At 31.8% G+C, this 15,684-nt stretch overlaps 1 protein-coding gene across 1 annotated transcript; it reads left to right on the top strand.

Annotated features, from left to right (window-relative positions):
* Window positions 1–1,950: 1,950 nt before the first annotated feature.
* Window positions 1,951–14,318, top strand: LOC128191978 (uncharacterized). Its single transcript, XM_052864379.1, has 5 exons — window positions 1,951–2,097; window positions 7,306–7,511; window positions 10,213–10,369; window positions 10,961–11,161; window positions 14,299–14,318. The coding sequence occupies exons 1-5, from the start codon at window positions 2,019–2,021 to the stop codon at window positions 14,316–14,318; spliced, it is 663 nt and encodes a 220-aa protein (XP_052720339.1). The 5' UTR covers window positions 1,951–2,018.
* The last annotated feature ends 1,366 nt before the right edge of the window (window positions 14,319–15,684 follow it).

Below are 15,684 nucleotides of genomic sequence, written 5' to 3'. Positions count from 1 at the left end.
CGATACAACATTTAAACGCCGATCACATCTCAACGTCGCCGAGGATAGGGAATCAAATTATACGACAGGGAATATCTTCTACAAAGTATTTCAGCGATCATTGTTTTGTAGGAGAAACGTGACTGATGCTTCCGCCATCACATTTTCAACATTCAAAGGACCAATAAACTGTAACGAAAAAAATGGCAATCAGTGAAAAGTAACTATTTTACAGTCCCGAAATAATAAGAGGACAGGTGTACAAGTGTAACCCCAGCTGAGTGATTTTGATTGCAATTACTCAGCGTGCATGTACTTATATTTAAAATATATTTCCTTGTAACAAATAAGCCTGTAAATGTGAATACCTCTTTGTGATGGACACCACCATATCCTTATTATATCAAATGTTTTGATAATGTTTAACTAAAAGACCTGCACGTATGGGAATGGAGCAAAGGTCGCTTGTGAATCATAGTAATTAATTTTTGTACTATTTCAAACGTTTTGAGAATGTTTAACGTATAGAGTTGCAAGTGTGGGAATGGAACAATGATCGCTTGTTAAATAAAGTACTTAATTTTGGTACTTATTGACGATCACACTATACAACTCTATATGTGATTTTTTGTGTGTAAATAAAAAATATGAAATCGCGTGCATTTTTAGGTGTTAGTTTATCAAAGGAATTTTTTGATTTAAAAAAGGTTTAACTGATCTAGCAATTCTGTCAAGAAATTAAATTAATTTACTTTATGTTTACTTATCTTTTTAAATTTCAATCAAAAAAGCAAGCACAAGAAAGTGTTTTCTATGCATCCCTATTTCCATACTTAGAAATTATCATTCCGTGGAAAGATTGAATCGTAGTTAAACCGTACCTAACCAATATTCACTCAATATTGTTGAAAATAAATCTTGTGAAAATCCGATAATATTCTACAGAGTCTAATGAATGATATTTATAGATGTTGTTGAATGAACCTTTACGAGTCATTTGATAGTAAATATATAAAATCCTGATATAATAAAGTACCGAGTGACGTCTGAATTAATTTCTGATACAACATTGGGTGCTTGTAACCACTATACAGTTGTTACATTGTCGCTATTTATCAGATAAAAGAAATAATTCTGGTTATTTCAGATCCGGCATTGGGTGTTTCCTACAACTATTCAATTGTTACCCTGTCGCTAAATAATGAACAAGTCATCATGTCACCAGGGTATCCACACACAGACTACGAAAGAGACACAAACTACACATGGTATGTCGTAGCAGATGACGCTGTAGAAGAAATTTTTATAAGGATAACAATGGAAATCCAAAGGACACGTGGTTATCCTTGTTCCAACTATTTACAGGTTTGTGTCTTTTAAAGTTAACTTTGAATCAATACCTCTGGTGATTATACTATCCTACATTCCCGACAAGGTTTACATCAGATAAAAAAAGACGTCTTGTTAATGTGATGAATATAAACTAGTTTATAGATAAAATTTTCCTGGATCATTTTTAAAAAGAAAGAAAAATAACAGTTTGAGATAAACATATTCAAATTAACTTTTTAAAATGCTGCTGTAATGTTCAATTCAAAAAGCCTGCGTGATTGGTTTAGACATGTGTCATTTTCTGAAGTTTATTTTGCGATGCTCAGTTAATTAACTAAAATAGAAAATTAAGAAAATGTAATTTTAAAACATGCAACTTTATAACTATGAATAAAGTGCCCCTAAGAAAAAAAAAATGATTTTCGAAATGCATCCATTCGGCTAATGTATAGTTATATAAATGTCACACAAAAGCCTACCGACCTATCATTCATTCGATGCTCACCCCGTTAATAGACTATGCATGTTGTATTATATCACTTGTGGTCGCAACGAAAACACACTCCGTCTAAAAGCGACGAGTAAATCTAAGCATTTCATTAATATATTCATAATTGTTCGTCAATTAGATACAAGAAATCCAATCTTTGGCGAGACGTTTTACTCTTTTCAAGCGATGTGGTCAGCACACGACTGATATAACAGCAATGGGAAATCGACTGCTAATATCACTCATATCAAACGACGATAGGCTGACTTCAAAAGGATTTCAACTCACATTGAAAGGTAAAAGATGACTAATAATAAATATTGGAATGAAATGAAAAAAAAATAATTTCGTGATAATATTATTATTTATTTTCTTCAAATATAATTAACACATTTAATCCATTTAAAAGTCCTAGACCAAATTTTTTCACAATTATTATTTGGACACTTTTCACTTGTTTTTAACATTTTTGTAAAATATGTATTGAATCCTGACATGTTCTTAGTGGTGTTTTTAATCAAAATTCTTGCAAGAATTAGTGTTTTTTACACTGTGGTGTAAGAATGTACACTAGAAACAAATAAATTTTGTAATAAGAGATACATGTACATGGAATAAGCAAAAAGGGATGGAAACAATGACTTAGTTCTAGAGTTGTCGTATCATACGTGATTTCGCGTTATGAAAACATGCGTGTCGTTTTATAAATAAGTAAATATCGTGTATTGTAGGAAATAACACATTGTTCTTGAAAAAAATTCAAATGATGCAACATTGATGGTATTGAATGACTTTTTCTTTCGTGACACAATTAAAAAAACAATAATATATTTATTAAACATCTAAAATATTTATAACTGCTTGTTTCATTTTTTTTATCCCTAGAGTAGATTAAAATTGTTCTCATAAATTATAAAATACCCCAAATCAGTTTCAATTTAAATGTATTTAAATTTAAACTAACACATTCAAAATAGTTTTTGCGGCACAAAATTACAAAGGTTGATTTTCCTATATATGCATCGAAATTTTAATGCAAAGTAATTAGAAGGATAATGTAGTATGTGCGGAATTAGGAAGAAAGACATTGTGTCTTTAAAAGTTTCGGCATCCCACCAGCAAACAAAAACTTCTCTACTAAGATTCCACCAAATAAAGAAAATTATATTGAATTGCAACGGCTTGAATTGATTTGTCCAAAGGTTACCCTTAGCAAAATATGGACCTTCTGGCAACACATTCTGGCATTATTGCAGCAATACTGCAGCAACATTCTGGCAATACATTGCGGCAATGTTGCTGCAGTAGCGTTTTTCGTATGCAAATGAGATTGCGGCAATATTGCCAGAAAGATGTTGCCGCAAAAGTTTTGCTGCAACATATTGTTGCGACAACACCTTTCTGGCAATACATTGCGGCAATGTTGCTGCAGTAGCATTTTTCGTATGCAAATGAGATTGCGGCAATATTGCCAGAAAGATGTTGCCGCAAAAGTTATGTGTTATATTTTAGGAAACCCACTTTAATTTCTTGTGCATTGCATGTTTGTAGCAATAAATTGTATGTATGATGTCTGCATTATAAACGAAACCTTAATATTGTAAAAGAATGACCATTTAAGGCCAGTAGGTCTCTTTTTACCATAAGTTTACGATTTTTGATTTACGATAATCCAAGATTTCTCCGACTCTTGCCCTTCCTCTTTTATGAATTGATGTCTGCAAAATTCAAACAATAAAAGCAGTGGAAACAACGACAGGAGTCTTGGATTAGAGTTTATACTCCAAAATGAAGCTTAAAATGCAAAGATGAGACTCTCTAGGATGTCTATCTAAAAGCTATGGTTCTCAGGCGACTACCAAGGCCTCTGGACCACTTGTTACAACATATGCAGTCAGTTGTCACAAATGTATGGTAGAACGTTAAAACAAAACAAAAATATATGTATATATTCATTAAAAATCGTACCAAACATTCTTATGGACAACTCGCTAAGTAATAGAATATTGGAGACTTTAAAATACAGCTTATATTTCTTAGTGTCGAAGTTGGGTATACCATTTACAACAAGCACTATCTCAACACAATCGACGACAGCAATATCAAAAAAGTCAGCAAGGTCAACTGCATCAACAGTGAATACACCATATAAAAATAGTAGGTAACAATTCACGAGCATTTTGTAGCTAGACCACGGCTGAAAAAATTAATTCTTTCTTTTATCTTTATTTACTCTTAAAGAGCTTCTGATTCGTCTAATATGTGTTTATTTAATGGTAAGGTAGAGTGCTCCATTAAAATGTTTGATTGCCTAACATTTTATATCTTTACTATAACTGGACACATCTTTTTTAATGAGAAGAAGAAAGAATAAAAATTATTTTCTTAATTTTCATAAATTTAAAAACAATATTAAACGTCTTATTGACATTACTGAACATATTTTCATTAGATATTAATTAAATATATTAATTATTCACAAAAACATTTAAGCTTTTGGCTATTGAAGTGTCTTTCTTGCAACCAAAACAGGCTTTCAACTTTCTCTTAAGGAATGAAATAATGTATGAAATAATTAAGAGCATATTTTTTTTTCCTTTGAATAACAAATTCCTGTTCCAGAATCATAAAATGATACTTTAACAATCCATAAAATAAATATTTAGTGCACCATTTCACTTTGAAATATCATCACTGGACAGCTAACTAAACACTTAATCATATGGGTATAGAGACCGTACTAGTGTGCAGTGTTCATTTTCTCTTTGAAAAATTGTCATACTTTTGTCAAATGCTCTAAACGAGAAAAGAAAACATGTTTAAAAGTTTAAAAACCTATCTCTTTACACAAGAATGGTTTCAAAAATTCACTTCATTGATGTCCAATATTAATTTTTGTTTTTGTTCTGACCAATTATTCTATAAAAATATGCAAAGATTTAATAAAAAAATTCAGAGCGATAATTTATAAAAGGTGAACATGTTTAAAGAAGTGAATTCGGAAGCAAAAAAAAAATTAAAAAGAAAGAATAATTGTAAGTTAATGCAAATACAAGTTGGTATAATTTTTACAAGTTGCAGATTTGATTAAAAAACAACTTTGATATGCAGAGTCAAACAGACTCGACAGAGCTAAGGTGTTATCAGTCCATTTTGAAGTTTAAAATGTATAGCGTAAACAGGGCTATTAAAAAGTGCAAAATATTGTTAAATGAAAAATGGCGAAATAGAATTTTAATTATTTATACCTATTTAAGGTGGCTCGTTGTACATTGAAATAGTTTCTCAAATAGTACACAATATACAAATAATATGCAAGTTAGAATTTATTCATTGGAACAGGTGAGTGTCGGCCTCAAATTTTTATTACAATTTGAAATGTCTCAAGTGCCTGTGATTTGAACTCGGGGATTGTATTGCACAAGCCGGATAAGTTAACTACTGAACTAAGTATATATTGATTAAACTGTATAATATAAGTTTAATAATAAGAAAGCTTGCTTTATGGTTATTTTAAAAGGTGTTTAACAAACATGGAAAAGTAAAGGTTCAGTAACATATCCAGCGTTATGGATAATTCAGTTTGTTCTAGGGAATCTCGGGCTAATGATGTGTTAACTTTACTGAAATTTGTTACCCATGACATCTGCTAATGATGTGTTAACTTCACTGAAATTTGTTACCCATGACATCTCATCGAAAAATAATCCGTCGAAAAAAATCATCGATGCTACAACTCACAGAATGGACTGTTCATCTAAAGGAAAATTCACGAAATAGACAACTCATGGATACGACAGCACATCGATATTCATCGACAGTCATCGAAAGTGAAAAAAAAAATCCACAATATTTATTGAAATTTTTATTAATATAAACATTTTTATAAGTACTTAATAGTGTGGGCATGTCTCTCAGGGGGTAATTTACTAGTAACTGTTGCCATCCTGACGGTTGACACGACTGTAATTTCCATTTTGTGCGGTCCCTTGAATTAAAATACCCTTACAATCGCTCAGTATACATTTCCAATGAGTTTATTTTTATTTTTCATATAGCATACTAGATGTACAAAGTCATTGTACATGTATGTCAATTTGTTTTCATTCCTTTGAGACCAAATAAAAGTGAAATCACTACCTTCCTCAGCCATGTCTTAACTGAGTGTGAAAAAACAATCTGAGAAGTGTTCAAAGATTTTTATTTCAGAGTATACCGATAAGTTTTTGCCATCCATGAGTTGTCATTTGTGACATGTCGCATCGGCGAGTTTTACTTTCGATTAGTTGACTTTTATTGAATTGTCGCATTCGACGAGGTGTCTGGTACCGACTCAAAGCACTTTATCTCTGACGAGTCAGTTGTTTAATGTAGCTCTTCTTCATACTGAACAAAACGATTGTAATATATAACAAAATTGTCAGTGTAACATTGTACGTTCATAATTTACTTACCCAGTTAAGGGTGTTGTTTACTCAGGGTTTGAGTTCTCAAATTCCGATTGTTATTACTTCAAGTCCAATGAAATGAGTTAAATTTGTTCGAAACACAAAAAGTATTTATGAAATGAATTATTATTGACAAAACATTCAATATGTTTAGTTTATTATGGAATTAGGCTCAAACAAAGATTGACTTTTAGCCAAACAGAGGAAATTCGGACTAAATTTTGCAGATTCTGTTCTGTGCTAAAAGTTCTTTGGCAGTAGTCTAACATTAAAAGTTAAGATTTTATATTTAAGTCTATGTAATTTTGCATATTTTCCGTTGCTTTTACCTTACTTATTCATCAAAATAATCTTATGGCAAGAATTATAAAAATACTGAAAAATGCTTTAAAAAAAAGACACCATATCTCAAAATTTGGATCATTGATCTCATATAAATTTCATGCCAACATAATAAGGTCAATATAAGTAGTTTAATACTATAAATGTTTTGGTTATGTTATCATTCAATTTTTTAAAAATTGGATAAAAAATAGGGATTTGAAAACTGATAGAGGAAATTCGGACTGGATTATTTCTTAACATTGTTGCTGAAATCTTGCTGCTGTGTACTTATTTAGTGCCACTACCAATCATAAACTGTATCTTATTTTTTAAAGTGTTTAATTATTTGTAATATTTTTATGATTAAGAAAATCTCAATCGTAATGTAAAATTTTATGGGATTTTTCTTGATTTTTTCAATAAATATTCAATGGCCATTAACTCAAAAAGTAGGTCGACCATTGACCTACTTTTCTGAAAATAAAAAAACCACAATACAAGCACAGGTCTATAACACACAATAGATGGTTTTTCATTATCATCAGTGGATTTTTTTTCATTCTGAGTAAACGTCACCCTGAAGTTGCAATTCGACAGCTAAAAATGATAAGACCCATACAGTATGGATATTTTTTTAATCACACCAACATTCGTCAGTTATAGTAATGCTATTCATTTTTATTCACTCGACAGTAGAATAAACTATATTTATTTCGTTATCTAATATTCCAGCAAGTCTTTTGATTTCTGAAGACATAGAACTGTCGCCATCCTATGTGATACATATCAAGTCCCCTGGTTACCCAAAGGTCAACTATAAAAGCAATACAATCTACACATGGAATGTGACAGCACCTGCCGAAACAAAAGAAATTTTGATTGATATCAACATGGATATTATAAGACCGTCAAGGGGTTTATGTGAAGATTATTTAAAGGTATTTTTCTCATTTAGTAAAGTTTCATATTTTGGTAGATGGTTAACATGTTAAGCAATGCTGTGGAATAATTAGGATTCGTGGTGGCTCAATTTTCGTTGATTTCAAGGGTACCCCTTCCCCACGAATTTACTTCCTCAACGAATAAAGACACCGAATTTGTACTTTTTAAAATAAAAAATCTCTATATGTACGCATAAAGTAGAAGTAAAGGCATTTTTAAGTTTCATGTTCATATTTCAATGCAAAGAACGCAGAGTATATAAAGATAACGTTTGTGTTTTACAGCAAAAAATATTAGAACGCAGTGTGAAGAAGAGAAGTTTATTTATTTATAACATTTAATACTTCAGTTCAATCTTAATTACTACTCGGTAGAATAATAGATCGACTAATTACTGTCCGACTTTTTGGAAGCCGCTCTTAATCAGCTCGGGGCGTTTTGACATGTTGTAATGAGTATTAATTATCCAGTTAGCGTGTAAAGGCTTCAGTGTCGATGTTCTTAGATCGATATTGGTATTCCTTGGACCGTTATGGTGAAGCGATTCTAATACTTGGGTGGAATACCATTCGTGGAATTCTGCTTTTAACTTTTCCTTGTAATCGTAGTTTACGACCACATCCAACGGCTGTAGCTTGTCAGTGCACTTGCCTGGGACATACAGGGGCTGAATGCCGGGCTCTTCAATTATTCAATTAAAGAATTCGTGCGATGATCGGCAAAAATGTCGAAAATAGCAATGGTTTTCTGGTTGATTCGATCTAACGGAAGTTCCTCTCTAATCTCGTTATCATAGGGCACGATCACTTTATCCTCACATCGCAGCATCGAACTTTCGTTGCTCCGTAGAGTTTCGGTGAACGTGATATCCCAATTAGAAGGAAACTCTATATTTTGAGGTAGACAGTGCTCTGTTTTTCCTGCATATATGAGTTGCAGGGGAATTCCCGATTTTGTTATTCCTAGAAGAAGTGATATCTGTCGTTTATCATCAATTCCGGCGACTGTAACCTGCTTTGATCCTTTTTCCTCCATTGTCCACTCACCCCCGGGAACCAGCTGGCAGCCAGTTTGATCCCAGCTGATAATAAGAGAATCCTGGACAAAATAGTCATTCACAACATTTAATTATTGACTTTTTCACAAATTCACATTTGATGTCGTCAAAATCACTTGGTAAAGTTTTAACAGCCTTTGTCCCTTTCCGTTTTACAAAACCCATACGGCGCATAATTGACCTAGCAAGATGCTTAGTGATTTCAATGTGGCCACCAAACCGGGCTTATATTTTTCTGTAGAACTAGGTCACAATGGCCTACACCTCCGCCATAACGATTCTCAAATTGATAACACCCCCATTGAGCCGTACTTGGCGGATCCAGTTTTGTACCTCACTATCCAAGGAACCAAGCATCAAAGTGTTTCCTCGAGGGGATTTGAGAAGAGCAGCGAGATGTGAATCCCCCAAAAATTAATGCATCATATGTATTGCGTATTTAATTTTATTTATTACAGAAAAAATGCGGCATTGCTTAATGTAATTTAATATTTACGTCATATGAAAGTAATTAAATACTATGACATAACAGATGCTTTTCTTGCTCTTAGATACCGGTCTCGGATGCTTCTTCCTGTTGATTCTGACACTTTTATACCAGAATTGGACATAAAGCGCCTTGTTGCCCTTGCAACACCGTCTTCAACAGCGAGTCTGCCAATTTAAGCCCTTTGTTCTTCGTCCACCTGGTTGTTATGTTCACCCCGCTTTCTTTTCCTTGATGTCGAGAGCGGACTATCGGTAGTACTAGTAACAATAGTTTCAACTGCATCAATTGCAGCTTGAATACTGCCACTTCCCGAGGTTCTGTTTAGTCCCCGGGGTCGGGCAGACCAGGAACTGTTGATGCTGTTGTTTTGAGTTTACCTATAGTCAGTTATTGTCTCAGCCACATCTTCGAGAAAAATGAACAGACCAAGAAAAAAATCACACTTTAAATAGATTATTTTGCCTTCTGGCGAATTTATTGCTGAGTTTTACTCAAGACCTAATACCTAGTATCGGTATAAACAGCATGTACCTGTACTGGCGCAAAGAAAGATAACTCGTGTCAGCAAACAAACTTTCCAGAACTATCTTTCTTAATAAAACTGAAAACAATGAGACCCACGAAATTACGTCCCCATTAACGAACATAAAACCCACAATCCACGAAAATTGCCCCCCACGAATTTAAATGATTCCACAGTATTGTGTTTTCATCATTCACATTATTCGTTTATTTAGAGAAAGGGCTACAACAGTTTTAAAACTTGTGCCCAATCCCTTTGTACTATTTAAAGAAAATAAGTTCAAACTATTATTTGTTGAGCATACATTTTCCATTATTCAATTTCAAAGGGCTATTAAAGGTAGAGAAGTAACTTCACTTTTTACATACAGGGCCATTGTTTACAAACTAGAATGTCATCAGGACCGTCAATTGGACTAAATTGATGAGATTTCATGTTTATTTTATATGATTTTAGATAAAAGAACAGAACTTAATCTATTTTGTAAAGTAACGTTTATGGTGAAAAATATCACCTGAAATAAAAAAAAATGTCATTTTGGTTTTAAGAAATTAAACCATAGCAAAATATATGTAGAAAGAAAATTATCCATACATAAGAGTTAATTGACCTTTGTTCAATTATCAGATTGAGGAAATTGATCCCTTCGGTGGAAGCTTTACAATATTTAACGAATGTGGTAAACTAACAATGAAGAGAAGCGCTCTGGGGAATCGACTACTCATAAAACTTGTATCAAACTATGACGAGTTGACTTCGAAAGGATTTGAATTAAATCTAAGAGGTAACAATCTTCCGCTATTTTTGGGAATAAAAATAAAGATTTGAAAAATTCTTTTTATTAAGAAAATGACAAACTGAAAATTAAAACAAACATTTCTATTTTTTAACGTCATTTAGAGTGTAACGTGCTTAGAAAAAATATTTTTCAATAGAAAAATCTAGCCTTTTTTTTTACAAGTGCTAAATGACCGAATAACAACATCAACATTAACAACGAGAACATCAATATCATCTTCTACAGCAGGTAATACATGTGTATGTCATCTATTAATTCTATTCAATCTACAAAACAAACAAATGTAGCTTAGCAGACACATGTACTTTGAAAATAACTATACGAATATTGAGCTATACTGTAACAGATAAACATTGGCAAGATGTTGGTATAAAAATGAACAAAAATTAACATGCGTTAAGTAATACAATTGCATATAATTGAATTGTTATTTATTGAACTACATTTTCATTATTTGCTTTACAATATTTGTTATTGTTTCAATGCGTGGAGTTATACATGTAGATATTTTAATTACAAGAAAATGCTTCAGAATAAATCTTGTTACATGTATTACTTTTCTTGTATGCAAAACAGAAATGCGGTCCAGTATTAGAATGAGAACAACAACGGCAGCTACAAATAATATTTCGACATCTAACTGGAGTTTGCCGGTGCCAATTGCAAGACAAAAGAAACAATACTTTACAACACAGGAACAACTAACACATTCCACGTATTCAGCACTCGCAATAACGATGGAAACAACGTCAAAAGACATCACATCAGCCTCTTTAGGTAAATGTATGTTTGCTTTTAATTTAACAATTAAACGTATGCTAATTTTTCATAGAAAGAAGAGATTCGTTTTAAATATTTGGTCTCTTTTAAAATACTTTTGGTGTTTGATCGCTATTAGCAAATAGGAGAAATATTTTTTTCAATAACAAGAACATATAAATCATACATAACACAATCAGTAGCAATAATTGACAAAATAAAAAGAAACCAAAAACATCAGAAGCAAAAATCTCGAAATACGTTAAAATCTCCCAAACAAATGACAGTGCTTTTGGCAGAAAAAACACTATTGCCAACGTAAAAAGAAACACGTTTTTAAACATTTGAACCGTTTTTAAATATCAACAATGGTGATATGTGTATTTTAAAAGCTAGAACAGTCGTTAAACTTAAAGAGTAAAAAATAGCAAACAGTAACAGTTTAGATATGGACATATCAAGCGTATTTACAACACAAAACAACCATACTATGTCACAAAACAAGGACTACCGACACATTCCATGGATTCAGCACTCAGAATCGGAACGGATCCAAGACATTGCATTAGTATGTATGTTTGCTAGAGTACAAAAAGGTATGCTACAAATTTTATATAGAAAACACATTATTTTTTAAATATCCATAAAGGATGAACGCACTTAAGTACATCAATATTTGCTAAAAAATAAACTTTTAAAGATTTCTTCTTTCAATTGCAGATATGGTCAACATCCTTTACCAAGTACGACTTTGTTTTCTTAGAGGGGGGGGGGGATACGATATCTAAGTATTTATACGATAATGATTAGGCTTGTTGAGACTGTGTGAAGCTGAATTAATAAATACTTTGGAACACATCAATTGCATAATACTTAAATCAATTATGTATCGGAGATAGTTTTTTTTGCCAAAATATTTAACACCTTGTTCTTCGTATTTTTTTATTTACGTAAAACTCTCTTCAGGTTCTCTACATCAATGTTTGTGACCTTTAAAAGTACCAGAGAGAACAAAAAAAAAAGAATAAATACCTAAAAACAAATGGAAATGCTCATGTCAAAACTACCATAAATGACGGCGATCACATCTTTACGTCACCGAAGAAAAGTTATCAAAGTATTCGAGAGGTGGTACACGTACGCGTATTATCTTGAACATATTTCTTCGATCTTCTTTTTTGTAAGAGAAGCGCGAAATCCCAGTCCGTAGATTTATTAAATTTAAACAAATACTTATAATTAAATAATGCAATTTTTTTTTTAAAACTTGTATACTATTTTGATTGAAACAAAGGTTTCAAAACCGATAAATTTTCCTATCTACTTCGCTTCCTGATGATTGCAAAATTTACAAATCAAAGGTAAAATACTGCAGACTGCATATGGTAATCAAGTAGCTCGTGGTTCTGCTATTGTACCGTAGTTGTACAATGAAAGCTGTTAGTGATTAATAGATGTGTGTGAACTTGTTGAGCGTTATTTTTCTACATGTACATACGAATTGCGAGTTGCATTATTTATCACGATTCACGAATCATGTTTCACTGCCTAACATTCTTCCTGGTATAACATGGCTCTTAATTTGATATACACTTATGTGATTGGCTTCTTAAAAGCCTTTTTATTCAAATCTGTATAAATACTTAAACCATAGATCAGTACGTGTGAGCATATAGGACGTAGGTATCGTGTGAATTATTATTCGTAATTTTCGATACTTAGTACAATTCACGTAAATTCACAAGTAAAATATCATTAGGTATATGAAACAAAACATAGCAGAACAAAGTAAATCCATGGTTATGTTTACTCTTCCAGGTTTTGAAAATTTTATTTCTGGTAATTAGGAATGTGTTTCCGGGGAAAGATTCACAAACCTGTTGTTGAAGTTGTTGGAAACATCGTATATATGATAAACAAAACTATCACAGCATGAACTTATTTATAGATAATCTTTATAATTTTTACAGATAGATAGAAGTTCGAAGATTTCTTGTATTGGCCAACTGTATAATACAGATGTAAAGGTCAAAAGAGCAATTTTGTTAAAAAAGGAATTTATCAGTAGTAATTTGTAAAAACGAAACTTGTAAATTGCCGAGAAGTTTTCTAATGATTTGTTTATTTACAAAATTAAAGATAAGTAATTGGGAGAAAAAAGAGGAAAACGAGAAAAAATGTAAATCATCTCTACGCAAGTTCTATGGTCAATACAATGACTTTGTCGGCAATTATAATGTTTCATTGAGACACACGCTGAATGACGTTTTCCATACTTGTTAGACTATTATTCATACACCGGACTGACTACGGTTTTTTATGATCTTGTTAATGAGCACACGGCGGGTGCGACCGGTCGACAGGGGATGCTTACTACCCATAGGTACCTGATCTCATCTGCAATGTAATGGAGGTCAGTGTTTGCTCATTGTTTGTATTTTGACTAACACAAACAAACCAAATCATTAGCTTTTCGTTTTTCCCTATTATGACATTAACCTCGATCATAACATTCAATTCCAAACTGTGACAAGGAACGCACGGCGGGTGCGAACGGTCAACAGTGGATGCTGTGTTACAACACACATTGGAATTTTTTTTCAAAGTGCGTTAAATATGGAATCATTTTAATGCACTGTGAAATAATTTTTTTTTCAAAGTGCGTCCACTATATTTACGCACTTTGAAAAAAGTTGTCGTTCTCTTGAACTTTCAGATAAAACTGGTACTTAAATTAAATCCCGTTATAACATCCAAATCAATAAATGAAATAAAATAATTAATTGTCTCGCCTAAATATTACAGCAATGTAAATACATTTCAAAATCAAATTACAAAAAGTACTGACGATGTTTTTATTTACGAGTTAATAATTTCTGATTCAAGAAATGGTATTTGCCATTTACTTACTGTGAAGATACATGTAATGTGACCCATGACTTAGTATTTAAGCCTATGTGGTAGTGGGCTGTCCCAAAGATCATCAAGTCCACTTAAGGGTTCTTCATTTATTCAGATATAGAATGTAGGGAATAAAGGACTAAATCCTGTAATATAATTAATAGATATCAGCATGAAAATATTCATGAAATACATTACTAATCAAACTATTTGTAAAGAAGGATAACCCTGATTTTAATGCTTCATACTTTCAGGGTCAAGTTACTGCACTTGAACACAATTTACAAAAATATAGAAATATGCTCTATATCATTATCAATATCAATAAGTAATTAAATAAAAACATAAAATTTGAATGTAGCTCCTGTGTAGATTACATTATTTCAAGATACAATAATAAACAATAATAATAAATGATAAACATAAATATAAAACTTTGCAACGATCACCTGTTTATGGAACAAGGTTTCACAATCACATATGCTTAGCTGCTAAATGTACCTCTGACAGTGGTACTCTCTAACTACAGGTATTAAATATGGTAACAATAACTAACCTTTCACATATATTAGAAATGAGATAGTCATACTATAGCTTAGATATCAAAACTATGATTTACTGGGATACTTTATAAAATACATTCTTTCATTTAAAAGCATATACGTTTTAAAGCTGAAGAGTAAATAGTCGTTTTTTTAAAAAAAAAATGTATTTGTTATATTAAGATGCAAAATCAACTGAAAGGCATATGAATATGCGTAATTAAATGATGATAAAGTGCACTGTTCATATTAAGAACACAAATAGAAATCCTAGGTATGTTTTCTCACGTCGACAGTAACACTATGTAGAAAGAGTAGGATCTAGTACGGGTCGAAGTTCAAATTACGTCAGTTTAGTCGATGCCATATCCTGCAAGACGCATTTACTATGGAAACAGGTGAGGCTAAGTGTACAGCAACAGTAGTAATATTGTACGACGACATTGAACCTGAAATTGAAGATTGAAATCAATTTTGTATCACCAACAAGAAAAAATCATAGGAGTTTTTTTCTTTATATGCATGAATAAAAACATTGATCAGCAATGGGTTCTATATCGTGCAAACACCTTCGGTCTGATACACTGTAACATGGGTCTTTGGACTTAAAGCTTGCTTTTTTCTTTTTGGGGGTATTTTTTTGGTATACTCTACTTATAATGATTTCGATTTATACACAAACGGAGTTATCGATACTTTGGTATAAATAAATACGTGCTAAAGATCGTTTTGTCTAGTATTTAATTCTTTTATTAAATAATTATTTCTGAAAATTTTGTTTTTATTATATTATATCCCATTTTTTTAATCTATAGATAAAATTTAATGAATACCATATAGTCACATAAAGTACTTACTAAACAATGATAATTTACAAAGAAATCAGTTGAATTACAATTGGGATCGGTTTGATTTTAAAATTTATCAATTTTTCTTTAATTTCACAATCCGTTTCAATTTCTTGTTGAAATATGATTGTGCAGCTAAATGTGAGTAACAGTTTATTTCCAGTTTTATCCTTAGATTAAAAAGATATCTACAATTCTTGTTTTTCATAAATGTATTTTTAACAGAAATACTGTAAAGTTTATATGACCG

This window comes from Crassostrea angulata, chromosome 1, assembly GCF_025612915.1.
Source record: "Crassostrea angulata isolate pt1a10 chromosome 1, ASM2561291v2, whole genome shotgun sequence".
Lineage (NCBI taxonomy): Eukaryota > Metazoa > Mollusca > Bivalvia > Ostreida > Ostreidae > Magallana > Magallana angulata.
The sequence above is the reverse complement of the archived record's forward strand: the minus strand, read 5'-3'. Positions and strand labels throughout refer to the sequence as shown.